At 35.9% G+C, this 27,580-nt stretch overlaps 1 protein-coding gene across 2 annotated transcripts in view; it reads right to left on the minus strand.

Annotated features, from left to right (window-relative positions):
* ATRNL1 (attractin like 1) overlaps positions 1 to 27,580 on the minus strand; it is a 491,115-nt gene that overhangs the window by 409,219 nt on the left and 54,316 nt on the right. For both annotated transcript variants that reach the window (XM_065639123.1, XM_065639122.1), the window contains exons 6-9: positions 21,459 to 21,633; positions 20,223 to 20,310; positions 8,126 to 8,381; positions 2,273 to 2,456 (exon numbers count right to left, since the gene is read on the minus strand). In XM_065639123.1, coding sequence (XP_065495195.1) covers positions 2,273 to 2,456; positions 8,126 to 8,381; positions 20,223 to 20,310; positions 21,459 to 21,633 — 703 coding nt within the window. The remainder of the gene's footprint in view (positions 1 to 2,272; positions 2,457 to 8,125; positions 8,382 to 20,222; positions 20,311 to 21,458; positions 21,634 to 27,580) is intronic.

Here is a 27,580-nt window from a genome sequence, read left to right on the forward strand (position 1 = left end):
AATATACTAAGAACAAGTTGTCCTTATCATTTGGACTACAGATTTCTTTCTGTCTTCTGCTTTATCAGTTTTCTACAGCTCCTACATCCTAATTTACATTAACTGCTATACACTAGGCTCTGTCTTGATTATCCTGCCTTGCAGCTGTCTGCAAATAGTTGTCTTGATCACTAAAGGCCTAAAGAGCCGTAGACTGTTTCACAGAAAACTAAGGACTCTCTCCTCTCCACAGTGAGCAACCCTCACATTTTTTCTTTCGACTACTGACTTTTCCACTTGTCAACCATGTGTATTGCCCCAGAGCTGATCCTCACATTGCACAAGGTTATTTTTTCCCCTCAGTTTTGCATATTGTATGCCAAGTTTCATCCTTCCTGACAACAGTAAATTTTCCCCAAGATTCAACAGAAGTGGAAGCATAATACTGATCAAGTTTGCTAATTTGTCCATGATTTTCACTATTCATAGCATCACTGATGAGAGCAATCTTCAGAACTCTCCAACACATACCCACCCCATGCAAATTATGTGAGCAGTACACTTTACACTGAATTCGTTATTGATGCACAGATACGTGTACCTGCAAACATCAGTCCATGTTAACTATACCGATGCCAAGTGCTGCATACAGCAGAACGATATTATAATGGTAACAGAAATACCCAGGAGTCGGCAGGTGCTTCCATTTTCAGGCCATTATCTAAGCCCAGCACCACATTGCCTGCAGTTGCCAGCTGCAGCAATATGCAAGTAGTGCAAAGCAATGCTAGTATCACACATGCTGTAGTTCTCCATCATGTATCAGAAATAATGTTCACGCTAGGAATTAAGATATCACCCCCTCACATTCCAAGAAACATAAAGCTTCTCCCTAATTGATACGAAGAAATGAAAACCCACGTCCCACTGAATAAAACAAGTCATCAGCTTTGTATGCCAAGACTTAGTGACAGGTATGAACCTCAGCCAGATGAGGCAGAGAAACAGAGTGAGCGAGTGCAAGAGAAAAACAGAGAGTGAGGGACAAGCAAATGCAAGTGTGAAAAAAGCCATAGACATGGGCATGATAAAGCCATTGTGATCCTACCTCTTCCTCCTACCCCATCCTAGTACGTGACACATTCAGGCTCAGTTGCCTCACTGAGTGGTTTGGATATTGATTATGTCAAAGATACAGCAAAAAAGGGTTTTTTCCTACATGTCATTATCCCATCCTCAGCCAGGTTTCAGTCCCATAGTACAACTGATTTCCAGTGTAATACTCATGAAATGAATAAAAGAGTGAAGTTCTCTACAAGCTCCAGAGAATGTCACACTAGTATAGAGTTGATAGAAGCATTCGTTATTAGTTTTTAATGAATAATGAATAAAATTTTTCCAATAATTATTACATTGTTAAACAGACCTTCAAAGGACACAATATCACTCTGTTCCAAGAGCAAAGTATAATAAGAGAGCATTGAAATTCCAGCAATTTAAAAATACATTAAAAGGGACAAAAAATTCTTGTAATAATGTTTCCAACAACCATGCTTTAGTGGCATTCAAAAATCAAGAACCTCTGAAATCAAACCCATATGTTTCCAAGATCTGAGAGTACATGTTGTGTGCTTGAAGTTAAGCCATTAGTGCTCAACACAAATATTTAATTGCAAGAATAAAATGTGCTAAGAATTACTTCTTGATCTCAAATCATCTCTAAAGTAAGAAAAAAAACACTTAAGATCAATTTCTATACATAACATATATGAAGCATTCATAAGTTACAATAAACTTGAGGGACAAGGAACTGACAAAAACAGGAACACCAAGAATATTAATAACTAATGATCCCTAAACAATACTAGGAATTTTCTCTTATTTGTGATAGTTTTGTAAAAAATAAATGTCCACAGTTCTTAGATTTCTCTACTTATTTACATAACAGCTACCTGAGTGTGCATCAGCAGTATATTCATGCCCTGTGGAAACAGCACACGTGTACTACATCTGCATGGTGGTTATGTCTGAACTTAAGAACCTTTTCTTAATTTGTAGAACATGTGCAAAGCTTCCTCCCCGCCATTCCTTCCATGTGTAGCTCCATTAATCCCCTGGCTAAAGTCTAATCCCTCACCACTATTCTTCCATTTTGATGCCGAGAATGTGCTGTTCTGCAACATGCAAAGGATACGGAGGCATCTACGTGACTTTTCTAGAACCTTACTCTATGTTTATGTTTTCTTTTTCCGTAATAAATAAATTTATTTCCTACTTTATAAACCCCACTTACCATGTCCGAGTATTAACTTCATATCTGTAAAGATCATCCACCAATCCATACTTATTGCCAGGTAACGCTTTGTATCCACCATGGACATAAACAGATTTTGTCAGTTCATCATAGACACTCGTATGGCCATATCCACCTTGCACAATTGCTCCTTTTGTTTCTGGTACTAGCCAAGAATTAGACCCTGGAACAGAAGTACAAACACATAGGTTTAAGGCTTACTATTGCAAACACAAAATACTAGGAGTTCTAAATATATAAATTCATTTTCACTACGATTATAAATACAACAATAAATAGAGACTTGTTTTAAGAAGTACCAGTGACTCAAAATATCTGCAATCGGATAATGTTATTAGACTATTATTTGCCATTGTTCATTAAATATGAAATACATCACTGCTACAGGTGTCAGGCAGTATCTTACACTCTCTAGTGGGAGTTCATTACACACAAACAAACAAATTAAAAAAAGGCCCAGCCTTTTGGAAAACATGAAATTAAGAGTTACGATTAATTCTCTCTCAACCTTAAGTTTGTCCCAACAGAGAGGGCTGATGAGAATTCAGAGCTCCAGCTACTTCAGCTTCATGAGAAACCCCTGTGCTCAGCCATGGGGAAACTGGAGAAGTCTGGCTCAAACTGAACTGCTGCCAGTTGTGAGAAGCTTAATGTAACGTAGCTCAAAGTACAGGTGGATACAGACAGACACTTTGCTAGTAAAATGTAAAATTATAAGGCTAAAATCAGTTTCCAACTACTGTTTCTTAGTTATTTAACTGCAAATGTACTTACTCAGTTGCTCAAAACCACACAGCAAGATAATTTGATAGCAGCTTATTAAACTGACACCTAAACCCACATTTCACATCACATCATTAATCACTGCAAGGAGACACCAAATAAAACCCTTCACAACAGCTGTTATGACTAAAGAATAAAACACAACTGGAAAATATTTTACAATAGAAACAAAAAAGACAGAGAGGTTAAGTGAATTCTTGTTGCTTGCGGCCCTGAGATTTCCTTTTTTTTTTTTCTTTTTTTTTTTCTTCCCCCCCCGCTCCATCATCCCATCTGATGACAAAAGTCACAAGAAGAGCAAGGCAGGAGGTATTTCCTGCAGAAGCCAGCCCATTCAGAAGAGCCTCTGATGATTATGGAGCCAGTTCTACAGATGTGAAATGGAAGAAATTATTCACTAACAGCCTCTTGAAGATTATGTCAGAAGAACAGAAAGTGTGGACAAGGACTTCCAGAATGGAGTGGTCTCATAATTCTTAAATTGGCTGCCCTCATGAAGCTATTTATCAACAGCTAGCACACACCACCATACACCTTGCTTCATATGAAAGTTAGTTTAAATTTCATTTCCATTTTTATCTGATGTTATGTAGGTAGTTTGAGATTACCTCTTTTTCCTCCAGATTCTTCTCTTCCGTGAAAAGACTCATGACTTTCCGTTATTACTGTTGCTATTCTACTTTCATTAAATGGTTTTCAGCACAGCATCTATGAACTAGTTACATTTTTTTTCAGTAACAAGTGCTTAAAGCAAGTTATGAAGTATGGATGAAATTATAAGACTTTGTGTTGATTTTTTGTGTATACGAATATTTGTGTAATACACTATTTATCTCTGATGCAGTATATTTACATTATTTATATATATATATAAATATATATATATATATATATAAATATATATATATATAGCGTAATGTAACTAGTATTTTATTACAATCTCTACGTTGGATATTATTAAGCTATTAAGAACTGCAACTCTGAACACCAACATCAAATTTGTACCAGTAATACTGTATTTTACATACATATTACCTTGCTAACAAATAGATTTACTTAACACAATTTATGTAAGAGGGTTGGCGAGGAGTCAACCTGCAGATACACCTTTCTATCACCAAAACCATCCTCATTTTTTCATTTAAATAGCGATCAGTCATAAAGATTGGTATATATGCTTTTCAGAGAAAAATTACTCTTTCTCCACATAAATTTACACAATGGTGTTGATCATATGCATAATAGAATATTTTGCATTTATATCTCACTGGTTCATGTAGCATTTAGAACACCGTCACAGTAAAATTGTGTATTGCATAGCTTTAGACGGGTTGGGCAGGAATACGAATAGCTGTTCTTTCGTGCATAATAAAAATCATGTGCTTCGGATAACTACTTAAATGTGGGATTCATTACATCTATCTGAAATAAAAGTCAAAAGTAGCATTACAGGTTCTCCTTCTATTTCCCTTTCTAAAATTTAGTTGAGCTGCCTGAATTTTGAATATTGAAACGTATATATGCAGTTTTGATTTCTTCATGCTTCTTCAGCATCTTAAATATTGCATCATTTAGACAAAAAAATACACTTCTGTCTGAATTTAAAGACAATATGCAATATGCATATGATCTGCCTTTAAAAAAAATTCATTGCTATAGATCTTCACCCATTTTTTTAAATGGAAATCCATTTTTTATTGAAGGTATTTACATAAATTCTCATAATCAGAGATCACACTCTTTCTATCAATAGATCAGATAAAGTACTCGATCGACCAAACCAGTCATGTGAAACTTTGAGAAGTGATATGCTGCTAATCCAAACAAATCTGTCTTCTAAAAAAATTAATAAAAAACACCATAGAAGACTTACCCAGAAGTTTCTTAATATACGAGGAGCTTTTATACACCTCAGCTGAAACAAAACACCATTATTATATTCACCTTGAGACTCACACTGAGATTCTTAGAAGGTTTATGAGGTACTGCTAACCTCAAGGGAAATAAATTTCCCTGGGGAGTAACCCAGAAAAGGTTTATGGTTCAAGTTAGTAAAATCATTCACATAATTCTCATACCAGGATTTATTGGTTCCTCAAAAGTCGTAACTCTAGGTATAGTGATAAAGGACAATAGCAAGCCCTGTTTACTGCAACAATCACCATACCTTAGGAGTAAAAATGAATTCCTCTGCTTTGGCATGGTGAAAATCTGCCTGCAAACCATGTCTGATTTTTCCAGAATTTGACATTGACAGAAATTACTTACTTCACTAATCAGAAAATACCAGAAAAGTGTTCAGACCATGCATACATTTGATTCGCATGTTTTGTTCTTAAGAACTACGTACCTAGGTGAAAAGCTAGGGAATCCACAAAGAATTAAGTCTTCTTTAGATGTTTCTTGACACAGACCCCATGGAAATCAGGGTCACAGTAACTAAAGACGACCTTCCACATTTCAAGTTCATTAACAGGACTGGATCACTAGAGGTTTCAATTCATACAAACGAAAGGGTAAGTTGCCTCTGCCTCTTTCTTTCAGTAGGGTTCTAGGTATTTAGGTAATTTAGTCATTAGGACTAAAAGCCATGGCTGATAACATTTAGAAAGAATAAAGCAGTGCAGTTTGAAATGTTAGGGCAATGTGTGTTTTAAAAGCAAGCAGAGAGAGAAAGCTGGACTGTAATTTTTCTTTCCGTAATGTCAGAAGCCTTTTTATAACAAGTTTTCTTTCCTGCTCAGGTGGGTTCACAGCAATACATCCATCACTTCACTGCCAGGCTGGACGGGGCTCTGAGCAACCTGATCTGGGTGAAGATGTCCCTGCTCATGGCAGGGGTTGGACTGGATGAGCTTCTAAGGTCCCTTCCAATCCAAACTATTCTACGATTCTATGTCTTTTAAGTTTGGCTTCTGGGCTGCCGAAGTCCCAAAACACCTAGTCATTCTCAGGTGAAACACTATCTGGAATGTCACGGTTAAAAACGATCCTACAGCTACAAAATGGTAGATAAATTATACAGCTGATACAGATTTCAGGAAAATTTGCCACAAAATTCATTTAACTTCTAGGGAAGGGGAAGGAGGGAGATGAAATGAGGTAAAATGAAACATGAGAATTATCCACAGCAAAAATGGTTCAGTTACAGCATATAGACCATGTTTTGCAAAGCACTGTACGAGTCAATAATCCTTTGTCATGTGAGTAGACTCACTGAAATCAATGGGTGTCCACAGCAATACCCTACTTTGTTACAAGGTTACTTTATATTTGATGCAAGTGAAGCATGTTTTCTCTAATAAACTAAATTGCTCACTAGAATGTGATAAAATTACCTCAGAAAGGAAACATAAAAACTTGAGAATAACTCAGACCCATAACCGCCGAAAAAATAAGTGTTTATCCTGTTCAAAGCTTATCACCATGGTATGAAAGGTGGGTTTTTTCTCTTTTTTTTTTGCTTTATATACGCTTAGTTATAATCTGTTTTATTAATCATCCACAAACATAGCTTTAACATTAAAAATAATTAAAATAGGAACAAGTTGTACTTTTCAGCCTTGAGGCCAGCAATAAAAGCCAGCAGACAGAAAATTTTACATTACAAAGTGAACCATGTACCCCTCTTCATAATTAAACTAAGCACAATAATAGGTGAGAATAATATTGGTACTTCTGCTCCAGACTAAACAAACAGCATGTGAAAAAGCAAATAATTCAACGTTCTAACAGACATTATAGTAAATGGGCACGCACAAAACTAGAACAACCTGGTTTTGTCTTCATGAAAAAAAAATATCTCCGGTAGGTTAAATCGAAACTTGCAGAAATTAAGTTTTTCAAAAAGCTGGCCTTCAATACTCAACAAATCTTAGAATGGTGTTTCACAACAAAATTGTAAGACTGGAGTTTTACAGTAGTTTTATGCAGTTCAATCAAATTTTTCAGTGTGGATAAAGTTCTCCCTCTTATTCCCATTCTCTTTTATCCTTGCTCAACATTGTTAGAAAATTTCAAGGCAACCATCAGAAATAATATGCCCGGAAGCATAAGAACCCTCTGAGTTTTGAAGGGATTTCCCCAGCCCACAAGTCTGCTTAAATAGTGTTTAAATACACATGCATACATGCAAAAGAAGTTAAACTGAACTATTAAAAAATTATACCTTAACATATAAATATTGCTTTGATTTTTTTTTATTATGCCTTCTGTGATTGCTTAAATAACTGAGGAACTCAGATCAATTCTATAGAAAACTAGGAATAAAAAAAAAAAGATAATATTATCATTTGAATTAGTGGACATATAAATATTCCTAAAATGTATCAGGTGTTGTAGATTTTCCATGTTTATTCTATTGAAATAATATCTTAGTTGTACCAAATAAAAGATTTTTTAAAACCTTCTTGGTTTATTTAATTCTAGCATTTAAAATCACCCCTAGGAAAAGCCTGCAATTCGCAAGGGGAATCCCACACAGACATTAATTCCTCTAGCAGCAATACGATTACACTTTAGAGAGAACCCTACATACAATGATGAACTAAGTTATTACATTCCAAAAATTAAAATAAAGCATTATAGCAACATTAAATAACCTTCAAACTAACTAAATTACTGTAGTAAGCACTCTTCATTGTATTCTGGTTTTCCCTTTATTTTTTTTCCTCTACTTATTCTTTCTTACTCTATCTACTTGTGGTAAAAACAGTAAGACTGGGGTAAAAAAGTAAGATTCAGAAGAACAATAACACTACATGGAATTTCTGGTTTCAGCCTTTACCCCTCTCAAGTACCGCAGCCATGCACACAATAACACAGCCAAAGCCCTTATATTCCAAACATGTATGAAATACTACTGCTTGACAAGGAATCTGATCTACACAACTTGAAGGAAAAAAGATGAGGTTTTATTTATTTTGCAAAATACATATTTTTCTTCCTGAAAAAATAGAGCGTTCTTTGCTTTAAAAAAGAAATAGGGATTTTTATTTTTTTTTTTTTTAATAACCAGTATACGGTAAAAATTATTTGAAAGGTACTTACTAATGTAGTATTCCTGCACAATGCTTGTGTAACCATATATGGCAGAATATCCAAAAATTATAATCATAACCACGTCTCTGCTGTCCAGCTCCACTATGTGTGCGGAATGACCTTCCACAGCATATTGTTGGCCATGTACAAGTACTGCAGGAGTCCTGGTACTCCATGTTTGACTGTGTATGTTGAAAATCCACAGCTCATCAGTAACATTGCCATTATTTGCTTCAATTTTACCTCCATACATGTAGATATCTTCCTGTAAAAATTGGGAGAGAAGAGAAAGCAAATAATGGATTACAGAAATACAACATCTGAACTGCGTACTTCTGTGCAATATTTCATAACTGAACAATCTGACTTAAATCTTCACATTTAATCTTACATTAACCAGCTCAATATTGGACTCTAATCCCAGACGATGATATTTAAACTAAGATAAGGAGAGTGTTTCTCTGAAAAATAAACTCAGCTGTGAAAATGACACCAAAACGAATCTCAACCAGATTACTTCAAGCAGAAAAACTCTAATTACATGGCTCTTCTAATCCATACTGCAGCATTCTTGGAAAAAAAAAAAAAAAGCAGAAAGGATAGAGCTCTTTCTCAAGGAAGGAAGGAAGGAACTGTCTCTTAAGGAACACTTTACAGAACTAAAATGTGATTTTCGCCACACTCAGTGTATGGGGATTTCATTCAGCCCGTGCACAAAAGAGCACATTGTCTCTTAATAGTAAAGTAACTTACGCCATCAGAACCCAAAGAAAAGGGATAACGTGTGTTTAGCATCCTCTTGGGCACATTTACTAAAATCAAATATCATAGTGAAGTATTCTGAGTTCTTTTAAAGGGATGCAAAACATACTTTCCAGTCTTCATGAACGACATACCTCAAACAGCAATGCCATCTGTTTTGATAAGTAATGATTGATTTACTTAAATATTGACTGAAAACACATCCTACTATATCTCAGACTTCACCTAGCGTTGCAAACCAACGCATACAAAGTCATAGAACAAGTTTCTTGGCTTCACAAACTGACTCAAAGGGCAGTTTATCCCGGGTAGAAAAAAAATGTCTCTAGATCAGAAAATTATACTTAGTCTCTGCTAGGACATACCAGAATCACATGCCGCATCCCATCTGCATGGGGTTTGTACAGTTGGCAGTTGTCTCCTGCATACTTCAATGTAATATTTGAGGGTTTACCCTAAGTTCAGTCTTATCTGGCTAAAAAAAAAAAAAAAAAAAAGGTGCAGGCCTAGGACATTTCGTAAAGTTTTGCTTGGCATGGAATACTGAGCCTCAGAAAAAGAAACTAGAAGACAAAGAAACTACCTAATATAAGACGTTTGGATGAACCATGTGGAAATTTCAGACTTACTGTACAAGGAGCTGATGGGATCTAAATAGAAATGTGAACTGCATGCTACTATCATCATACACGTCAGAAAGATGAACTCAAACTGGCAAGCATGTAAAAGATAGATCATCAGTAGAATGACAGCCTGTTCAGTCCAGCAAAACAGAGGCTTGAGAGGGTGATAATGCTGTCTACATACCTGTGGTTGATGGCAAACAGAGTCCAGGACCACATGAAAAACTTCCTCACTACTCAGAGATTAGTCAGTAAATGACTGACCAAACTGTCTGACCTGTCTTTAAGAGGACACTTAAAAGTTCTCCAAGATTTTCAACTATTTTTTCATTCAAGGCAAGTAAACTTATCTTGATTGGGAACTTAAAATCACTCCTGTGCAGTGATACTTTGTGTTACCAATTAGTTTGGACTCGTGGCATTTGAACAAAAGATGTTCACATCCTTCAGTAAGAATTTGGAGTAGGATTAGATACATCTGTGGGAACCCATTCTTTTCGTTTGAGATAAAACAACAATTCAAAGAGCTTGGTGAAGACTCAAAAATGCTGTAAGGAGGCTGTGCACTGATCCAAAGGAATGCCTTGAACAAATATTCATTACACTGCCACATAGATCTCAAAAGGCAAATCAGCATCACTAACATAGTGGACAATTTATTTATTTCTTTTTAAATGTGGTTAACAGACTATGGCAGAACAAGGAAGCTAATTAGGGAGTTGCAGGTGCTGTATAACGGTATTTGAAAAAAATACTTCTGACACCAAGGAAAGACACAAAAAAAGGTGACCTAAAGAGCTGCATGAACTTTGAAGCGATTACTCAGCCCATTGGCAGTAAGAAAAGTCCTCCTCACAGTTCTGCTCAAATGATTCGAAGTTCAGATAAAAGAACACTTCTGTGAGGAGCGATCTTTATAAATGACACAGCAGATCCTGTACACAAGACTATTCACAGAGAAAAAGACAAGAAGGTCATGACAACTGCTTTATCAACCACAGAAACAGATTTAACTAAGCTTTGCTCAGGGCTGTTTCTGAGATTAAGAAGCTCCTAGTGCTGCTGAAAAAACACTTGAAAAAAGTTAGTGATACTCAGCTGAACATGGAGAAAGGCTCACAGACCAAAGTCAGCAGAAGAAATACAGCATTAAAAAAAGTTGCATGCGGAGTTATACAGGACAAAAACCCAACGTCCTAGGCACATGAATGTAAATATCTATATGGAAAGCCTAATCAGGAAGAGATTGTAGTATGCATGCAAGTACAAATGGTCCTAAGCAGCCTCAAGAACTGTGAAAGAAAAGAAGGAATCCTCTTGTAAACTTATACTACCTTTATAACTTATAAACTAAGTATAAATCAAGTTATATGCTAAAGGTGAGGCTTTCTGGCAGAGACAATACACAAGATATTGAGTTTCAAGAGTACTAGTACAAAAAAAGGCTGACCTTCAATTGAATAAAGCTTACTAGATCTTTGTTTATAAAAGGTAGCATACCACAATAGGAAGGAGATTAAAAACAACAACAGAAGGATAAAAGTGAGAGTCCTTGTGAAATCAGTGAGGAAAAACTTGTCAAGAATCCAGCCAAGATGGAAGACGTTAAAAACTCCTCAGCCTGGAGAAGGGAAAAACCAAGAGGCACATTGTCCGAGGAACAGATGATAAAACAACAGACAGATAAGGACCAAGAAGATACAAGGCCTCCAACAGACTCATATTTTAAAGTTTTGATGTCACGTGTCAAAAGCAACACTTTAATCAGAGTGGCAGATAGTGAGGGTGAGCATTTACTCAATAAATTACCCTTGTAATTTTAGATATATATTCGTTCACATTAATAACATTATCTAAGTTATAGAAACCTTTAAAGACCTTATGCTCTTTCAACGAAAATTTCTTATGAATATTACCATATGCAAATTTAGGTATATAAAATTACACCGTACATTGAACTTGTAATTCAGAGTTCGTGTTCAGCAGGGAATTTCAGCAAAAATAAGAATTCTTTTGCTGTAAACCGAGCAGGTAGGCAGCTCACTTATTCATGACATTCCTACTCACAGATCACATCAGTTGGTTTCTTGGCACCTGTTCAGGTTCAAGCCAAGAAAACAGACGGTTATAGCTCCTGGTAGCTTCAACAGAACCAAAACTTTCCAATAGATGTTTGCATTTTCTCAAAACAGCTTTTTTTTTCCCCCTAAGAAAATTATTTCAGTAGAAATTTTTGATGAACCATAGCAATAAAGAAAGATGACAAAAGGTATATGATCTGTAAATAGTTGACCATGTACATTTGGCAAAGAGGATGGCAGCAGAAGGCAAGATTCATAAGAACAAAGACAGGAGTTGACCAAAACAGTTAAATCCCATTTACCAAGAGAAGAAGAAAATATTCATTTAATCTAGTATTTCTCTTACAGAGTAATGATAGACACACACATTTCGACTAGTCAAAATGGAACCAAAAAGTAACTCAAATACAGGAAAAAGAAGTATTAATAAAGTATTAATAATAAACTGTTACAATTTGGAAAGTCTGCTGGAAGAATTAAGAAAATTTGCAACAGTAAGACTCCTCTTAATTTCCTTGCCTTACTGATATCATCATCATCATATTTGCAGAATGTGTTTTTAAAATAACTAAATAATTCAAATAAAATTAAATGCCTGTTGGGAGAAGGTAAGAAAGAGGGAGCCAAACTCTTCTCACTGTTATCCAGTGAACAGGCCAGAGGTGATGGGCAAAAATTAGATTACAAGAAATCCAATGTAAAAGAAAGAAAAGACATTTCTTTTTATAGAGAGGATGGTCAAAGACTGGAACAGGTTGCTCAGAGACATTGTGGAATCGAATATCCTTGGAAATATTCAAAACTCAACTGGACAATGTTTGGAGCAACCTGCTGTAATCACCCCTGCTTTGAGCAGAGAGGTTGGTCAAGGTGATCTCCAGAGGACCTTTCCAACCTCAGCTATTCTTTGTGATTCTGTCAAAACACAGTTTTAATACAGGTACATCTCTGGAAAGCCTCTTCCTTGTTTAATTTTAGATTACAAACAATAACAAAAATAATTCATTGGATGATCATGAACAATATCCAAATGGAAAAGTAAAATATTTTTCTTTAAAGCAAACAAAATGCACAAACATAAAAATAAAAACTTTGAAAAAACACTTTATGTGACTAAACAGATGACACTGGAAAAACTTGAAGTTCTGTTAAACAAATAGCAATCACCTTAGCAGTCTGAACTTTATAATTCGAGGGCAAAATTCTTTTAGAAGCCAGAAAAAAGAATAAAGTCTTTCAATGTGCATTTATCCTTAGAGTTACAGTGACAAAGAAAGTCAGGATCTACGTGAAAGCACTAATTTCTGCAAATTAATAAAGGCTGCAAATCCAAAAATAAATCCTCCTTTAAGTGCGCGCTCATAAATCAACATGGTGATTTGTGCATTCGAAGTTTCATAAAAACTGACAAAGCCACAGAATTTCCACAAAATATGCAAATGAATACTTGTTTTTAATAGAGGTAGAAAGATTAAAAACCGGTGATCCAGTATGCTTTACTTCAGTTCTCTCATGTTCCTGATTTCCATGGCTATGTACTTGGTAATTCCTGAAAAATCATGCCCTAACAGTATCACCTAGCTTTTGCATGGTAGTTTTAACAAGACTTCAAATCCCTTCACAGAGGAGCATTTACAGTGAGAAAATACTGAAACAGAGCAAGGAAGTTACTCAACAAGGTCATCAAAAGAGCAAGTAAGAGCATCCACTTGTCCCAGTTAACAGACCGCAGAACAGACCAGAGTAACTCTTCTATAGACTTCCCATTGAATCCTTTGACCTCGGACAGGCACTTTTCCCTACACCATATTTCAGTGTTAATATTGATTTAAACTTCATATAACTGCAATAATTCAAGACTTTTCTAAAACTTATCATATTTTTACCCTTTAGACTTTGCAATTTTTCTTTTTTTCCTAAAAGAAAAATACTTATCAGCTCCTTTGACTGTAGCTCAGAACACAACACTGTTATGCAAATCCTGCCTGCATTCCAAAAGAATCTTATCTAGTAGTTACCGGGCGGGGGGGGGGGGGGGGGAAATGTAAAGGAAATGCAATAAGGGGGTAATTTTAAATGTATTTCCAACAAATTGAATTACTCATGTGACAATAACCACATAATTTTTATTTTGTATTTCTTAACTGTACCATGGCTGCACAGAGAAGTTTCTCTCTCAGAACCAAGCCTTAATTGTTACAGAAACCTCATCCATTGCTGAAAATTTGGCGAAAGAAATGCTATTTGCAAACTATATGAAGAACAGTCATTCTTCATTTTCTCAAAACAACACTATCAATCTGTTCTCTTCCCACAGACTGTACCCATGCATTAGTATATAAATTAACTTCATGTAAACTAACAGGAATCAAAAATTCATCAGAACTTATGTTCTCTACACTTAACTGAAATTTCTAAATGTGGGGTCGAATCTGTACATCATTAAGAAATTCCTGGATATTTTCAAGCAAAACACAAGTAAAACTCAAAAAAGTCATCTGGCAGTAACTCATCCATCACAAGCCTGGTTTCTGCATTCAACACGTGTCACCTGGTTCAGGACTGTCTAACACCTCTTACTTTCCCCAGACCATCATCACCTCCTTTAATAAGGTAACAACACGAAAAACATTCTTTTATGTGTGATATCAAAAGAAATAAAATTAATAATCAACAGCTCCACCTGATCCCATAATCCTCCCACTAGATCAGGACTAACAGACTGGAAAACCATCTTCATTTCCTCCTGCAACCTGCTTTATTATTCTTAGTTTATTGTGGAACTATATCCTCACTGAATAGAAACCTGCTAAATTACATGAGGAGCATATTATAACCTAAGCTTCCCAACAGGATCAAAGTCAAATTCAAGACAGCACATCCTGCAGTGATTTGTATGTCAGAACATTGACTTAATCAGGAGAGCTGTCACTTTATTTCTTCATAGTTTCCATTTTTTCCACAGTGTTGCTGGATATATTTAAGGGGATTAATTCATTGAAGGATTCAATTAAGTTATTTCTTTTTTTTAGATAGATAGATAGATACACATAGATATATAGATATCTTAAAAGCCTCGGCTACAGTGGCATTCTAAACATAGGACAGGAAGGTGAGGTAGCACGCTTTTGGGAGAAAAAAAAAAAAAGGGAAATTTACTTCTTGTTTGTGTGAACATTCCTACATTCAGAGAAGACTAGGGTGAACAGAGCTTCAAAACTGCTGAATGTATAAGCTGGAATTTTAGCAGAGATGTTGGTCTGATCTTTTGCACGTTTAATATTTGGGTTGGATATATTGGAAAGAAGGAATTAGTAATGGAGACTGCATAGGAAAGCATTAACTAGGCATCTGCTTTTAGATCTGCTAGACATAAAAGCTAATCATGCTTAGACTTCAAAATTCATACTGATTGGAATATAATGTTGAAACAAGGAATGGAAAATATCACACTTTTACATAAAGGAGCCAATCTCTTGATGAGTAAGGTCCACTCAATTGAAGAAGAACTCTGAATAGGATTCTACCTAGACTACATGTGAAAGTATGAAAGCTCATCTTACCCGCTTCTTATATACTTCTGAGGTCTGAAAATCAGAATTATTATAGAAAGCAAGGTGTGCATGAGATAGAATTGAAAGTCATAAAATACTTGGTGGCAAAATCTGCTAATAATTATTAATAAAATAGCCGGAAGAGACTTTCACATTTATAGTGCTGTTCCAAATTATAGTACAATAGTCAACAAAAACAGGCATATAAAAGAATACAATAAACTAAGTGGTGAAATATTTTGTCTCATATAAAAGCAGAAAAAGTTTTTACTCTTTTGTTTTGTTAACGCTAGCTTTTGATTAGACTAATAAAAAAATACCAGAAGAGATATACAGACTCAATATCAATACAAATCAATTTGAAAAACCAATAAAAACAATTACCCTTTTTTAATAAAGCTTTGAAACTGGAAGTAACATTCATAACACTTAAATGAGTTCAAATTAAATTTGACTACATATAAAATGGTCCGTATACTGGAAAACATCTTTACAATTACTACTATGTTAGTCTTTCCGCTTATTTAATTCCTGTTGTCAATCTCAAAGGAAACAAATCTCAATGCCCAGTCATCCTTCCACTGTCTTGGGACTACCAGCAACAGTTTAATTACAAGGTCGAGCTCTGTGATACAACTACAAGCCCACTACCAAGTAAAATCCCAAGCAGTGAGCATAAACTCACTCCATATGCAACTTCCTTTCTAATTTTATTCCAGGGAACTAGTATTTTCCAAATTACTGTTTAACTCCCTATAGGTACCTACCTTAAAAACTTCACAAGCCATTTCCTCCAATCTCTTTATAATCCTATTTCTTACATGAATTATTTCAAAGTATGTTTCCATCTTTCACTATCAAGATGCCAGGAACTATATATAATCTTTGAGACACAGGAGAACCAATTGCTAATAGATGTAGGTAGCACCTCTCCAATAACCAGTTTGAAGAGGCACTGAAGGTAATACTGTCTAACAGCATAGTTGGTCTAAAAGCAAGAACACTTTCATAGTCTCTCCTCTATAAATGCATAAAAAGTCCTAGTCACTTGTGATAACTATACATCAGTGGGAGTCTTCTGATCTTTTTTTCTTCAGAATAAAGAAGTACGGTACTTCAATTTTTAAAAAAATAAGCTTTCTGAGGGAAATGGGCACAGTAACTTATTTCATTCTCTACAGAGTCAATTATATAGCTTCAATTTACCTTGCACCACAATCAGGCAATACCAGCTCTGTGCTCTCACTCGGGTCTAGTGCTAAGCTTGGAAATCTCAGGAGCTCAAGTCAAAAACTTAATCTAATTTCTTCTCTGTGGGTATTTTTTTCTCTCAAGTATAAAGGAAACATTACACAATGACTAGTACACAGCTCAAAGCACAGCTCAAAGCTGCCATCTCTAGGTATTATGTTCTACTACTCTTCACACTAAATTATTTTTGTTTTTACAAGAGACTAAAGGTCCGAATGGAAAATGATGAAAGTTTATCTTAACAAGCTAATTTTAGAATTTAATTCAAAATTATGGACTTTTTCACTTGAAATTTCTTCAGCTTACACGATCAGCTTCTTTTGGCCCATGTAATTTTTTACATTTGACACAATCACTAGTACAAGCAACATATTATTTGACAAATGGTGCTGTGTTCATTATTAGTGAATCCTAATTACTAATTAACATGTGCCTTTGACAACAGCAACAGCTTCTTCACTTGTGTAGTGAAGTACACCTGCTTGTAGCTTTCACTAATATTAAGAAGAGTTGCATTTCCTCACAGAGATCTGAAAAGATCTCTGAATCAACACAGATCCATTATATTAAATATTTGCTGGTAAAAGTATCTCTAAAATATTAGCACTGTCAAATAAAAAGGTTAAATGATATTTAAGCCTTAATTCTGAACTGCTAAATGATACATTACTTGAATGTTTCCCAACTAAAAGGTCCACATTCTACAAGAACTGTAATAACTAAAGATACCGGTCAGAAAGATGTGACCTTTCAAAGAACAGTTAATACATTAGTAATGAATCTGAGAACTGATGAGAAGAAAAACGATCTTTGAGTTTATCTTAGGGCATGCACAGAATCTAGTTCATGTTACTACTGAAAAGCACATCCGCAATATTAACCATGCCAGATACAGATTCTGCATCTTTGGAAGAGCAGCACATGCCAGGGAGGTGATGGGAAAAAAAACCCACCACACAAAAAAAAACAAACAAAAAAAACCCAAACACACACCCACAACACACACCACACACACCCACACCACACACCACACACACCCACACATACAATTCTGTTTAACTTCAAAAGCAGCACTAGATAAAAGGAAATAAAATCATAAAAATAAACTAAAAGGTACAACTAAGAGGATAAAATCTGTAATGACAATATGAAGAATTTTAAGGACATCTGCTCAGATCACATATATGCTTCCTATTAAAAAAATAATTCCCATTACAAATAAGAAAATAAAGTCTAACTTAACAGGAGAATAATGGAGACCGTTAGAAGAAAATGTCTATTTCAAAATAAAGGTTCAAAAACCTCCATGGATTAAAATGCAGAGATATATAAAGAGAAGCCATGAAACCGTTTAATGAGTTACCTACAATACCTACAAATACATAATTTTACAAATGCAATAGAAATACAGAGAACTAAATAATTAGTGGTGCCCACAGACAGTCTGAAGCATTATTCTGAGAAGATAAAGCCATAGCAATAAAATGAAGTTAATTTTTCCTGTGAGCTCTTCATGGTAGACTTTACAGGTAGTTCCACAGCAGAAACTAATAACAGAAGGTTATAGTAAAAAAATAAAGCTGACAAAATAATCAGTAGCAAGTTGCCAGGATGAGTTCTGAAGGAATTTAAGAACAAAACAGCTGACCCCTGTCTGTACTGTGTAACTCTCTCCTTAAAAATGTGTCAGTACCAGGAGGCTGAAAAGCAACAGGGAGAGAGAACTCGGTGAACACATGGATAAGACAGACAGACTGCGGGAAAGTATAACTTCTGTTTTCAAAAGTTGTTGGATCTTTCAAATCACTGCATTTCCCTGAAAGAATCAAAGCTCTGGTTGATACGGTTACCTGGAATTTCCAAAGGATGCTTGACAAGGTTCCTCATGCCTTAAAGAAATTAAGATGCTCTGAGACAAGCAAGGCAGATAACACAAAGGTAAATAATCCAATAAAGAAAAGTATGGGGAAAAAATTGTCACTTCTTAAATGAATAAGGGTCATTTGCGGTGTCCCACAGAGATCTACAATTGGGATTTGTTTGTTCACAATACTCAGAAACCTATCTGGCACAGGGGTGAATGGAAAAATGACGATTATTTTTGACAATATTACGTTACTCAAAATAGCTGAGACAATGGTCAGAAGAAAAGAATTGGAGAAGAATCTCATCATACCTAATGTGCAACACTTGGATGAATAAAAGGGTAAACAAAAGTTCACAGAGATAAGCATAAATTGATGCACGTGAATAAAAAACAATTTCAAGTCTGTACATATGGTAGGGGGTTTTGAACTGACTCAAATGAGATCTTGAAGTTAAAACTGATAGTTCTGTGAAAATACTCATTCAAAGCCAACAGTAGATTTTCAAAAAGCTAAAATACTATCAAGTATCAAAAGGACAAAAATAGATCATTAATTCTATTACATCAATCTTTGATGTATCAATACACTGAAGACTACGATTCTCCAGATCTCAGAAGGGATATATTAGAAGAGGCAGCGACAATGCCAAAATGGAATAGCTTCCTTCTGTGGGATTATTAAAAATGCAAGAAACTTTTAGGATGAAAAATACAAGATAGAGGATATGACAGACTTACAGAAAATCATAAGTGGTACAGAGAAAATAAATGGAAAATACTGTAAGAATTAGGGATTATCAAAATTAAATAGTGAGTATCAGTTTCCCAAAATATGGTATTTCTTCACAAAACACACTGGAATTCTTGGGCACAGGATGGTATCAATGCTAAAATAAATATATGGTCTGAGAAGTTGGTAAAAGCAAAACATGGATTCATAACCTTCCCACAAAAATACTATCCTAACTTTGAAAATCCCAGCTTCAGACTATGGGAGTATTCTGAGTATGCTTCTGTACATTCTTGTCATTTTTTCTTATATTCCTCCCTAGGAATTCACTGTTACCCATTATTCAAGACATGTTACTGGACTAGATGAACACTCTGGTCTGACTTGACACAATCTCTTTTGTTCTTTCCAGCTGGAGGTGTCTTATGCAAACAAATTAAAATTTTGAATACAAATTCTGTATTTCTCTGCCACTGTTAACAAGTTTGCCGTCATCTGTACAAGGCTAAAGTATACACCACATTCACTTTGGTCCTTTCTATTTTGGTGACATGACTACAACTAGCCAAAAATTAGCAAATTAACAAAAGGCAAATTTTTTTTAATAAATATCAATTCTCTCTATATATTCTATCAGTACAAAGATTCCTTTTAGTCTTTTTGTATGTGTGTGAAATAAATCTTTTAAAGTGTTGTCAATAAAACAGCAAGCAGACTACATGACACCAGAAGAAGAAAAACTGCCAGTAACTCATATTATTTGAACTTACAGCAATACAACTGGTATTTTACTATGGTCTTGTTCTTTACTAATAATACAACAAATAAAAATTTATTTCTTATTGTTATAGTCTTTAGGGCATTAACAGACCTTAATGGCCCTGACCAGCCTCATCCAGGACTGATCCCCTGGGGACGGTGTGTGGTCAGTAAGGGCACTGACTACATGCGGTGTCTCCTCCCCTTACCACAACAATTCCAATTACATAAAACTCCTTTTATTGATGGATTTAGCTCTGAATGTTTACGGTCAGCTAATAAGTGACTTAGATCTATTGCACAATCTTGTTCCAAACATTGTGCAATACATCTAAGTACTGAAGATGACACTAATACAAAATGCTTAGGGACTAGAAATTAAATTATCTTCCAAAATTTACATTCATGATGAATCATTTTAAGATAGCTAACAGCATATACAAAGAAATTAATTAAATACGATGCTGAAGAGTCCAAACCTGATATAAAGCAAGAGTGTGTCCATATCTCTGGAGCGGCCCTTTGGATACGGGTACTACGTTCCATATACTGCTTTCCAAATTGTAGCTAGAAGAGAGATAAAAAAGTAAGCATTTTCTACGTGCAGAGAAATAATGACTTTTGTATGTTTGAACTAACTTCTCTTTGGCAAAGTATTCACACTTGATCAGTCACTGTTGCTTATGTGACGTGGTAATTTGTTAACAGCAGTAACACGACCACTTTTAAGTGTTACAGCAGTGTACTAGAATAGTGCACTAAATGCTCATCAGTGAAAACAGAAGCAGCTATTTCAGGGACCCATCAATCTCAAAATGAGACTTACAAGAAAGTTATGAAACCAGATTGCTAAGCTCACTGTTATCAGTCACATTAAAAAAAAAAAACCACAAACAACACACACCAAACAAAACACCACAACACACCACACACACACACCACTGATCTGCTTATGCCACAATCTTTTGCACTGCTTTGAAAACTTACTGTTGAGCACTCTCAGTTGTATGATTGGTTCTAATTTCCATTAAATTTTCATTAACAATTAATTAATTAATGGATTAAAACACAACAAGATGAAAAGAAGTAAAACATAAGATGACATAGAAATGGAAATCACCAAAGATGACAGGATTTGGTTTGGATGATTGCAAAGATGTGGAAGAAAACAAGAGCTAGACAAAACCAGAACAAACATGCTAATAAACATATCCTGTTCCTTTCATTTACCACATTTAGGGCCTGTACATATACACAAGTCACTATAAAAAACGATAAGAAATGAAATATGTATGACTTGCCGAACCCTACCGGCCAGTCACCAACAGGCTAAGTGCATACAAGTCTCCTATAATTATAAGTTACCTTCAATAATGCAAATAGCATTCTAGATGTACTATTTGAAAAATATCAGCACATGGATTTCTTTTGCTTTTTATCACTACAAACATTTTAATGTTTTGCAGCAAAGCACAGCACAAGTTTTCAGAAAAACCAAGAAATTACACATTAGTATCACAAATAGATCGACATTACCCACATTTTAACTTATTTTAATCATAAGAAGATTGCAAGCAGAAAATAACCCTGGTAATAAAGAATCTAAAAACACATAAAACTTGCCATTAAGTTGCAGGATAGAGGCTACCTCCCTGGTAAGATCTGTTTTCCCTAAGCCACATCAGAAGGGACACGAGCAAGGAGAAATCACTTACTTCAACACCATTTGGAAGGAGCTGTAGTTAAAAGTGTATCCGCCAATCACCCACATGAATTTCCCGTGCAGAACCGCCTTGTGGGACGCCCGGCCCACGGAAGGGCTGAAGGGCTTGACGTTGGGTAGAATCCAGTAAGACTCCGTGGAAGGGACGTTCAAAGAACAATCTGGACCTATTTTGTAAACAAATATGCAATTTGTACAATCTGTTAGACGTGGATGTTAAAGCCAATAAAGCAGAAACAGGGGAGGCTTAATTACAGATGTCAGGATTGCTCATTCTGATAAAATACAGTATAGACTTTTATGTTTAGCAGATGCTCAATGAAAAAGCAACTGACAACAAGGGATGTCAGTCAAATTGAAAGAGTTAGAATAGCTCAAATAATAATGATACATTTCCGCATTCTTCTCAGAAAACATGAGTCACAAATTGAAAGAAAGGCATAATGCATCATATTTTTACATGCTGTATAGGTCTTAAGTGTGTATCATAGTATACACTGTGTGTTACCTCTGGAGAAAAACTATACTGCATTTGAACTAACCAGAGTAAGCTCATATCAAAGCAAATAACGTTACAGTAAATTAAGTTACAATATAGATTACACTATAATAAGCCTTGGGAATCAAAATTTCCCCTTTGCCAAAACCATTCTGCATTGGTTTTTTAAGAGTAAAATACACTATAGAGTGCTATCTAAAAAGATTGACTTGAATATTTAAATTTTCTAAAATTCTATAGATCCCTCCACCTACAAAGCTACTAAACCCCACAACTAAATATTATTTTTGGAACAAATTTTACCCAATTATTTTTGCTAAATAAGGAAAAGTCAGCAAAATGTGTCATTTTTAAGCTACATGATTATTAAAATAATGAATAGCAGAAATAATTGTTTTGATTTGTTCCGTAATAAACAAATGTGATTTCTTCATAATTAGTTCATGTTCTAGATGTGGTATGAACTTTAAGATCTTGTTAAAACCTGAATATATTCAGAACTTTGCTTAAAAAGGAAAAAAAAAAATAGACAACATATGTACTATTTGCCTCTTGTCAGAGACTGTACAGCATTACTAACTGGTTTTATTTCTAGATGGGAACATCGAATTTTTAGGACACCAATGTGTTCCACCTTAAGCAGTATCAGTCATGGAACTGAAATTTTTATCATCAGTGATGGCATACAGACATTGGATGACAGCTAGATTATTTCTGTAAGCTGATTTTGATACTCAATGTTATGTCCCTCTCAGCTGGCCTGACTGGGATAAATTCTTCCCTCAAGCTATTACAAGACATTACTAAAAGCAAAAGCTGTTGAAGTCAGACTGAGCATGACCTTCTTCGGAAACTCAGCAATAACCCTTAAAAAAAAAAAAGATAAAGCAAACACACACAAAAAAACACAGCAACTAGTCTGTATCCCAAATGTCACACCTGACATCAACTTTTTAAAAAGGTTCCAGGGAAGATCTGGAAAACTACTGGCCTGCTATCCTTCTGCTTCTACCAGACAAATCGGCAGAAACTCTAAGAATGGACAGAATTAGTGGATAGATAATTGCCATCTACTTGTGAAAAAAATCAGTGTAGCTTTAGTAAAGAGAAGGACTGTCTTCTGACCTGTTGAACATCTTTGAAGATATCAGGATGAGGTGATCCAATCAATACACTGATATGGATTTTCACAAGGCTTTTAGCAAAATTCTTCACCAAAGACTTATAAGGAAACTGTTTTCAAAGACTGTTTTAGAAAGAGAATTAAGGTCTTTGCATGGCTAAACAATTGACTGTAAGATACAGTAAGAAATAGTATATAGGAGTAAATGGCCACTTCTTAAAGTGAAGAAGGTCACCCATGGAGTCCCACAAGGATTCAACATGTACATTAATGATCCTGGAAGAGGATGAGCAATGAAGAAAGTCTGCTGATAAAGGAAATTACTGGAAGGCAGAAAGAGTAAGATCAGGTTTGAAGAACAACAGAACAAGTTCTTGTCTGACCATGTGACTAAGCAATAAAATTACACATTAAATTCAATGTAAGGTATGTTCTAGCTTGACTAAAAAGAAAATAGCCTCTCAACTAACCATCACTAGTCAGTAGTGAAGTCTCACCTTAAGAGAACAAATGAAAATATCACCTCAACGTACAGCAGTGGTCAAAAAAGCAAATCATGTGTTAGGAACAGAGAACACTTTTGCCTCACTGTATATATCAGTGGTTTGCTACAATTAGAAAACTGTGTGCTCTATTCAAAAGAAAAGACAGATAAGAGCTGAAGACTGTTTACATAAGAGAAATAAGGATGTTCAAATGAATTAAATGGCTTCTGTGATTGCAACTACTAAGTTAGCAAAGACTTTTTCACTTGGAAAAAAAAGAAAATTTGGAATTAATTGGAATTTTGAATGAATGATGTCTATGAAGTGGCACTGAGGATGAATAGGAAGAGTCTATGGTCTCTCTGATTATAACAGAGATTTATCAAATGCGGCTTGAAGAAGCCACATTCAAAACAAAAAGGGTGTTCCCTTGACAAAGGATGATCTGGAGACAAAGGTTTACACTGAGTCAAGGAGAGACTGGACAAGCATCCAGAAGGGAGAGCCACTGAAGTTGACTAAATAAACTAAATAGGTAATTTACATCAAGTTCATAACTTCAAAACATATTATCCTTGGGGGGCAGCAGTAGGGAAGATTACATTTTTCCAATGTGCACTATCAGTTTTGGGGCAACTTGTTACAATTACTTCTTACACAGAATGACGAACAATCTGTACTTAATCAGTTGTCACCTTTTCTTGTACTCTCTAGAAGAATGATGTCCACTTGTATCCAAATTACCTTCCATTCATTAAATGATGGAGACACTCAATGCCCATTGTTCATTATACCTTCTACCCAGAAAAGATTAATGGTATTTGAATGAGGTCTAATGAGAGTATGAACAATTCAGTATATTATTTCTTAAGCATTAATAACAGATACTGTAATAAAATTGTAACCTCAGCAAGATTCTGATTTGGTAAATCACTTCAGGAAACACTTAATTTGAATCTAAAAGTGCTTAAAAATAAACAATAGATTAAATATTCTTTGATCAGGGAAAAGCTTAGAATTATGAAAACAATGCCGCCAGTCAGAAAACAAAAACACATTTATGGCTCTCATTTCAGCTACCAGTCTTGCACAGAAATGTAGTGGTCAACAGTGTCCCCTAGTGGCGTATGCAAATAAAACACACAAACTACTCACATGCCAATTGATTTGAGATTTTCGTTTCTTGAGTCAGGGAACCACAAGAATTCATACAGCAAATACAAAATATTGTTCTTGTCTACACTGTATGTAGATAACATTGACCACATTAAAATGAGCACAAACTAATATTTCACGTAAAAAGTTAACAATGCAAAAGTCTTAACTATACCGCTAACCAGATAGGTGATTAAAAGAATATCACATAACTTTCTTACAACCTCAGTGCTTCATTCCTTGTCTGCATTGAACGACTAGAAAGGTGAGACAGAAACGAGATACACCATGTACCCACATCCTGTTCTGGCCTGGAGGAAGAACACAGTCTAAGGAGACACACCTGAACTCAGGAGCTTGAAAGCAGTAGGTCCTCCCTCGGTTTTTTCAGAGAACATGTTAATACCCTGTGCACGACACGAACACGTGCACTGAAGAGACATCAGTTGACACTGCCACTGGAAGAGGCAACCCTGGCCGCCTCTCACAACATACTCTCCAGCTCACATCGCTGCTGGCACCAGTTCTCACATGGCTGCGCCGTAAACCAGACAAGGGAAAGCATCCAGGTTAGAACTTGGCTTTTGTTTTTAGCCAGTTTAGCTTTTAATCTGGATGTATTCTCGTATATGATTCACCTTGCCCACACACGCATGACTGTGCCACCACAAGTAAGACTGCACGGTCAGGATGGCCTCTTGAGTGAAAGTGTAAAGCATTCAAAGAGTTATCACCATATGTATCAATACACACAAAAATGGAATATGTAGTTGAAAAAACCCAAAGCAATAGATTAATACTCACTTATATTGAAACGTCATTTAAAGAGCAAATGCTCATATGTGGCTACCGCCTTATGAAGACAAGTTAAATGTACAACTTACAAATATCATTTACAGCTTTCCCTTCTTAAGTACATACACCATGAAACACTACCATTATTTTAGCATAAATACGTTCTCAGAAACACCACATTGATTAAATAAATGCCCTTTGTGCAACAGAGAGCACTACAGCTGTAGGACAAAGATAATGCAAAATATGTTTTATTGTTTTCTATACAAGTACCATTTTTCTCCATTTCTTTAAAATTTTATTTCTTTTTTATGTTCCTAATGTGTCACTCAATCCACTGGGGAGGAGAAGGGCAAAAAAAATAAAGCCTTAAAAACAGCAAACAACTTTATAAACCTGAATTGGAAGTCAATTATATTATCCTCAAAGTTAGGAAAAAATTCTATACATTTAAAAGAGAGATTTACCCACACAACACATGAGAAGGAATCTAATGTCTATTTATTGAGGAGTTTCATGAACTACCAAAGGACCAATCTGTTCCAGTAGTTCAAGTCGTAAGATCAATTTCCACCTAATGAGAAAACATCATCTACTGTCTTCAACTCTAATCTTTTCCCTTGAGATCACAGGAGAAAAACGAAAAGTATTGATGTGTTGAACATAAATGTCACAGTCCTGTTTTTCATACAGTCTAATCAAAGTATTCAAATAAAGTAGTAGTTGTTGTTTATCCCACAGTTTGTGTGATATCTGATCATTTGAGTTGAGAATTATTGCTTTAACATAATTTTTTAACCACCACAAATACAAATCAAATATCATTATTCTCAAGCACACAATAAAATCTTCATATGATAATGAATTTGAAATTATGAAAATATTTTCAAGAAAAGATAATATATCTGACTATACTTTCAACAAAAATTCTCTTGGAAGTTTCACCAAGCAGTAAATAGTCCTCACAGGAAAGTGATGGGGTAGCACTTACATAAAAATACAAAGTTGCTACATGAATTAAAAGATAAATGTCATTCAAGAATGGTTCACCAACACTCTAATAGTAGCTGTAGTTCATGTATCCCTACACTGCCACAGCCCAGCTCCATAGCATCCATATGGGATGTAATTATATCCCCCCTTTTGCAGGTAGTCCAGCTCCAAAGGAGACTTAATGGCAGACAGCGAGATCCTGGGTAGGTGTCCAGCTAAAGCAGCACGGTAGCGAGCTGCGCCAGGACAGCCTCCTCCGTGAATGGAACAGTCAGAAATCCTAATGCACACAAGCTGATGCAGTTCTTGAAATGCCATCTGGTTGCTATTATCCAGTCCCATTTCTTCCCTCAGCCAGGAAGGCTGGATCATCCAAGGGTGACCTGGCCTTGGGGAATCTGCAGGGTAAGTCTGAGCAGACAAGGCAAAGGGCTGCACTGCCTGCCAGTGACATGAGCCAACAGTGTGTCCCGGCAGCCAAGAGGGACAACCGTGTCCTGGGGTGCATCAAGCAGAGCATTGCCAGCTGGGTGAGGGAGGCGATTGTCCCGCTCTGCTCTGCACTGGTGCAGCCTCACCTGCAGCACTGTGTGCAGGTCTGGGCCCCACAGTATTAAATGGACATAAAGTCACTGGAGAGTGTCCAGAAGAGGGCTACGAAGTTGGTGAAGGGTTTGGAAAGGAAGCCATACGAAGAAAGGCTAAAGTCACTTTGTTTGTTCAGCCTGGAGGAGACTAAGAGGAGACCTCATGGTGGCTACAGCTTCCTCACAAGGGCAGAAGGAGGGGCAGGCGCTGATTTCTCTGGCAACCAACAACAGAACCCAAGGGAACAGCAGGAAGATGTGCCAGGGGAGGTTTAGGCTGGACATGAGGAAAAGATTCTTCACCCAGAGGGTGCTGGACACTGGAACAGGCTCCCCAGGGAGGTGCCACGGCCCGAAGCCTGACAGTGCTCAAGAAGAGACTGGACAACGTCCTCAGACACATGGTGTGAACTGTGGGGTTGCCCTGTGCAGGGACAGGAGTTGGACTCGATGAACCTTGTGGGTCCCTTCCAACTC

Source organism: Caloenas nicobarica, chromosome 7 (assembly GCF_036013445.1).
Source record: "Caloenas nicobarica isolate bCalNic1 chromosome 7, bCalNic1.hap1, whole genome shotgun sequence".
NCBI classification, from domain to species: Eukaryota; Metazoa; Chordata; class Aves; order Columbiformes; family Columbidae; genus Caloenas; species Caloenas nicobarica.